The sequence below is a fragment of the Bos grunniens genome, chromosome 21 (genome assembly GCF_055505025.1).
Source record: "Bos grunniens cultivar Pamir isolate PY7600 chromosome 21, Bosgru_T2T1.0, whole genome shotgun sequence".
In the NCBI taxonomy this organism is placed as follows: Eukaryota; Metazoa; Chordata; class Mammalia; order Artiodactyla; family Bovidae; genus Bos; species Bos grunniens.
In genome coordinates this window covers 15,124,954-15,130,673 of record NC_141185.1, presented here as the reverse complement: position 1 = coordinate 15,130,673, position 5,720 = coordinate 15,124,954, and the positions used below count along the sequence as shown (strand labels likewise).

The 5,720-nt window shown below is 50.3% G+C and overlaps 1 protein-coding gene across 1 annotated transcript; it reads right to left on the bottom strand.

Moving 5' to 3' along the window:
- Positions 1 to 1,044: 1,044 nt before the first annotated feature.
- On the bottom strand, positions 1,045 to 5,428 carry ELL3 (elongation factor for RNA polymerase II 3). The gene is made up of 11 exons (XM_086363262.1): positions 4,195 to 5,428; positions 3,926 to 3,961; positions 3,462 to 3,577; positions 3,135 to 3,336; positions 2,966 to 3,045; positions 2,759 to 2,834; positions 2,406 to 2,580; positions 2,278 to 2,320; positions 2,000 to 2,171; positions 1,735 to 1,779; positions 1,045 to 1,656 (listed from the first exon to the last, which is right to left on the bottom strand). Exons 1-11 carry the CDS (start codon positions 4,558 to 4,560, stop codon positions 1,546 to 1,548), a joined length of 1,422 nt encoding a protein of 473 aa, XP_086219388.1. The 5' UTR covers positions 4,561 to 5,428; the 3' UTR covers positions 1,045 to 1,545.
- Positions 5,429 to 5,720: the final 292 nt, after the last annotated feature.

The window sequence follows — 5,720 nt, the reverse complement described above, 5'->3', positions numbered from 1 at the left end:
TACTGTCTTTTCTCCATGAGGTGGGAAACCAAAGGTTCTCTAGACCAGCACTGTCCAGTAGAACTTTATGCTATGATAGAAATGTTCTATAATCTTCATTGCCTAATACCTATTGCTGTTGAGCATTTGAAATGCAGCTAGAACCATATTTTAGATTTTCATTAAATAGTTATGTGTAGGGCAAGTAACTACCATGATGGTCCGTTCAGCTGTCTGCACTGGGTCCATAGTTAATCACCTGCAAATGATTTCCAAATTTCATCTCCGTCTATCCTTATGTGTTTATTGCACAGGACCCTAGCCTGATGATTAGAACAGGTGAAGGACCTTTCTTGTTGGGCTGTTGCTGGCCTCCCATGCCCTAAGGTTGGGTTGCTATTTATCCTTGCCATGCAGCTGAGCATGTTTATACCTCCCAAGGGCTATTCCTTGCCCAGAAATGCCCTGTGTGGGTGTGGCACCAGGTTGGGGTTCATTCAAGCTGTTTCAGGAATTGACAGTGCCGGGTACAGCTCTCTCCCGCAAAGCCCAGGGTGTGTTTGTTAACTTCCTTCTCCAGTGGAAACGGGAAAGGCAGTGTCCTTGGTTGTGAGTGAAATATCCACTTTCTTATGCAGCAGTGAGGAACAAAAAGGATAGGACTGGCAAAAGAATTGAACCATTTCCCTCTTCCTTTTTTGGGTAAATCCAAATCCTATCTACAGTTATAGTTTTGAGTTACTGGATAATTGTAGATAGGAGCCCTAGTTGCAGGTGATCCTCATCCTCCATGTTTGGAGAAGGAGAGTATACTAACGTTCCTAATGCAGAGGGCCCAGGTTTGATCTCCCTGTTCAGGGAACTAGGTCCCACATGCTGCAACTGAGAATTCACATGCCACAACCAAGACTCGGCACAGCCAAATAAAATAATAAAATACATATTTTTTAAAAAAGACCTGGGCTGGGATCTAAGGATCTAATTTTTTAGAGAGCCCCAGAAGTGGTTCATATACACAAGCAAGGGTGAGAACCGCTACCTTGGAGGATTTAAGGAAAACAAAACTTGACACAGAAGCAATCAGTTTTAATTTTTTTAGCCATGTTTGTAAAAGAATTCACTTCTAATACATGGGTAACGCCCAAGCCCTTTCCCATTATGTCCTGTTGTATTACAAGTTCCTTTAGCTTTGTTACCAAAGGTTTTTTCAGGGAGGCTACCAGGTAAATTCTAATGTTCTCAAGGTATCTTGTCTTGGAAACGGTGTCATTTCTCAGGATTTGAAAATGACTTGGCTGAACTAAAGGTGGAGAAGCCAAGCGTCTGCTACTTTGCCTAGTTTTCATTACTGGATAACTCCTGGGCACAGCTGTGGAGTCTTGGCACTGTGCCCATGCCCTAACAATTTAAATATGGTAATAATGAAAACCAAACCTCAAGAACCTAGAGCAGCTCTCCTAGTTGCCATTATGGACTCAGCAATATGAACAGCAGACAACTGTCCTCTTAGTTAATAGCTGCTTTTTTCTTTCATATCATACAAGGGTAAAGAGCCATGTGTCAGCTTCAGCTGCCCCTGTTCTTTTCCTCAAACTCCAAGATGAGACCTTTGATGTGGGACAGTTTCTGATGCAAGTACTCACAGCGGCGCTTCTCTTCCCTGTAACCTGGGTACCGCTGCAGAGAAAAAGCGCCCATGTCAAAAAAAAAAAGTCACTTCTGCCTTCTTGCTGCCATTCCCAGGCCCGGTCTTACCTTCCTGAACTTTTTATATTCCTGGACTATCTTTTCTTCCAGCGCCTGAAACAGAAAATGTTAGCACCAAGTTTAACCTTGAGAAAAAAATCTCCAGCTCTCTTAGCGACTAAAGTTACTTCTCATAAATTAGGCAGACTAATTTTTCTCTCAAAACAGACTTGCTTGTCTCTTTGGTCATTGAACAAACACACTTATGGGCAATTAGCAGGGAGTTTATGGCCAGTAGAACTTGAAAGCCAGCCTGGGTTCATCCAGCCCTTACCTTGTGTTCTGGAGTTCCACGCTGAACATTGTTCATCTCAGCTGCCAGCTCTATAAACCTCTGGCTTGCAGCCGCAACGCGAGCATGCAGGATGCGGTATTCGGCATAATCTGTCTCAAAGTCCTGCTCATAGGCATGTTGCTGTTCTGCACTGTGGATGGCCCTGTATTGCCTGCCAGGAGCAGAGTGTTGTCACCATCAGTATCATTGACCCCCAAAGCTTCCAGCTCCCAGGAATGCACAAGGCTTGAAAAAATTAGAAATGGCAAGGGACTCACAGGAGGTAATCTGGTACTTCTTCAGGGCTTAGGGATTCAGAATCTAGAAAGGAAACAAGACATGAAGGTGATAACACTTCCCCCCCGCCCCTCCCCATTATGGCAGTTTCACCCTCTCTTTAACTCACCTGCTTGAACTGAGGGACTGTGCTCCAGCCTGGGACCCATGTCTTCATCTTTATCTTCTTGCTCCCAGTCTTCCTCTTGTAAGTCCTGACTGGGCAGTCCTTGTAGGGGACTTGGAGCTAGAGTTCTGAGCCTCTTTTGTTTTAATTCTACCATAGCTGCAGGCGCTGGACGTTTCTGTTGGGAACATATCCGGAACATAAACAGTAATCCAGAAGCCTCCTATTCTGCCCTTCTCTCAAAAATTACTTCCATATAATGATCTCTGGGAGTATGAAAATGGTAAGCTCTCAGTTCTAAAATGTTAGCCTCATTGGACACAACTCTTAGAAAAACCCTTGCTATTACAACTTACCTTGTCCACATGTTTCTGGCTAGCAGAGGGAGGCAGTGCCTGATCAGGATCTCTGTTTGGAAGAAGGGTCTGGTTCCTAGGAGAGGGAATAGGAGAGATCAAGCCCAGGGTAGAAAGTAGGGCTCCATCTCTTACCACAGCATTTAGAGTGGTGATTAGAGAAGAATACCAGAGCGTCCTGGGTTAGTCCCACCCTGCCCCAAGTACCTCACTTCCCACTGTGCCATGTGTTCCCTCGAGGATCCTGGGAGTGACTGTCCTTGGCTGCTTGCCAGTGGGTCTGGCACCTGGCAGGGAAAGTGGCAGGGGCACATGGCTCCCTAGGCTTCAGGCTTTGCCCCACCTTATCCTAACTCCCTGCACTTTCTGGCCTCACCTCTTCTAGTCCCATCTGTGACTGTGAAATTGTGTCTGCTTCAGGATAGTCTCCCACATTCTGCCAGCTCTCACGGTCCCTGGCATCTTCAGTCCGGTTGTGTCTCTGAAGTGAAGATGGAGCTGGGATAGAATCCATAGCTGCCCAAATCGTGAGGCGCTCCCTGAGTGGACCCAGGCAGTGGAGGCGGTTAGGCCCAGACCTGGGAAAAGGTGGTTAAAAAAAAAAACCACACATAAAACAGGAGGGTGGAGAGCTTTTAAGCAACTGTGGACATCCCCTTCCCTGACCTACCACAAATTCTTACCTGCTACCCATTTTCCTTACCTGCCTGGGCACTGGCACACAAGGTCCAAGCCTGGACCACCAGGGCCCTCCTGGCCACACTGAGACACTATGAAGGAAAAGAGGCAGGACCAGTGGGGACCTGGGAGCCTCAGGTACTGTGGGTGAAAGGAGACAGTAAACCCCATGAAAGTCAGTTCCTCCTCCCCAACCAATGCTGTTCCTCCCTGAGCCAGCGGAAGACTGAAGATGGGTCCCATGGGGCTCGTTAGCACACGAGGTGCAGCTGGGCCTGAGTTCCTCAGGAGGTTAAGTCGCCGCAGTCTCCTCAACTGCAGCCTCTTGGGACCAACTCCAGCAGCCCCGATTTCCCCCATTTTGGGTTCAGTTCTCGAAACTTCATCAGACCGTGACTGCTCTCAGCCTCCCGCCCTGACGATCCCTTCGTGAAGCCCATGTCTGTTCTCCCTGCACTTCACCTCCACACACCCCAGACCCGCGCTTACCCCTCGGTTGCCTTGGAAAGCAATCACTGGCCGAACCTGCGGGCAGAGCACAGACTTGAGCCAAGAGCAGCAGAAAAGGCGTCCCCAGGATCCGGCGTCGGGAGCCCAGGGTGGGGGGACTTGCCTAGCGGGCTTCACTTGGAGAGTTGGGAAGGCCAGAGCCGAGGATGCTGCTCTCCACCCCCAGGTCCCTTCGCCAAGGTCGCCGGCTGAGACCCGACCTCCGGAGAGGCAGGGGATAGAGAGGATGGGGCCCGTGCTAGCCGTACCTGTTGCCGATGACACTCTTGCAGCGCTCGCAGCGCTGCGTCGTTGAGCTTGAGCAGTAGGAAGCTGGTCCGGGCAGCCGGGGTGAAGCAGAGCCGGAGCTTCCCACTCAGAAGCTCCTGGGGTCCCTCCATGGCTGCGAGGTTCAGGGGCAGGTAGAGCGCGAGCCACAGACCCGGGCCACTACCACCTCGGCTGTGCAGGACTAGGCTGGCACACCCTGGCGCCCAGGTAGGCCCCGCCCTCCACCGGGACCCCACCCCGGCCCCACCCACAGCCGGCGCCACCCCAGGGATTTCCCAGTAGCCGGGGGTGGCACCTCGCTCTCCCCCAGATGTTAGCAGCACCAACCCCAGCAGTTTTTTCATGGATGAGCGGGCAGCTCTTTGGGCTTTCCGAAGAGGCTCTCCCAGTTCCGGAGAGAAAGTCTGCGGCCAGCTTCAGACACCTCACCCGAGTCCCCATTCCTGCCTGTGTTTTTCTAACTAACTTGAACTCAGGAGCTGCGGTCTCTAAGTGAAGCTGAACCTGCAACCCCCTAGAGGGTTTTAGGTGCAGAAGGGCGGGAGACAGCGACTGGTTGCTGGGCAGGGCCGGCTCATCACGCCAAGAGCCCCAAGGAACCAGAGGAGGGCAGACCCGAGGGGCGATTCCCGAGGCCAGCACCTGGCGTAGCCCTTTGGCTTTTCCCAGCCAACAGTACCGCTGCTGACCCGAAACCGGCTTCTAACTAAGAATGAAGAGGAAATCGAGCCCAGTGGGTGTGGCGGCAGGAGAGAAGCTTGACTTCTCAAGCTGGAGCGCCCCCCATCGATCGACAGAGATGCGAGCAGTGGTTGATGGCAGGGGGTTCCTCCAGGTTCCTTGCCTGTTGCAGGACAGGCAAGAGAACTCAGTCCCAGGTCTCCCCTCGTGGCCTGTACACGAGAGATTGGTGGAGACTGGTGTGAAAGAGAGCTGGCTCACTCCCTCGTGAAGACCAAGAGGTGCCGCGAAGTTGCCAGACATCCCAGAGGTTCAGATCCTGCTGCAGTGAAGCCCCAGGACCAATAATCTCCTGTCGGCCCTTGACGTCTCCACTTGGTCCTGTTTCCCAAAAGCCCTGGTGGTGTTCTCTTTCCTGGCCAGTATACCTCTGCTAAATCCCTGATGACCTTAATGCCCTTACATTTGTGAAAACTCATCAAACTGTACACTTAAAATGTATCTATTTTAATGTCAGTAAATATACCTCGATAAAGTTGCTTGGTTTCTTTCTTTTTTTAAAGTGAAAGCTCAGAGTCGTGACTACCAGGGAACTCCCTAACGTTGATTTTTAAATCTAACTTCAACAACAAAACATTGACCTAGCCCTCTCCTCAGGCTGTCTACTTCTCTGGGTAACAATTTCCTAATTTGATAAACAGTTGTGGCAGTGGGTAGAGCTGGTCTCCCAGGGTCCTTTTGATTCTCAGATGATATCTGTGGCCTTCTGTTGGATTTTCCTGGATTTAAACTTTAAGTTGGTTAAAATGTCCAAAGAGGCGGG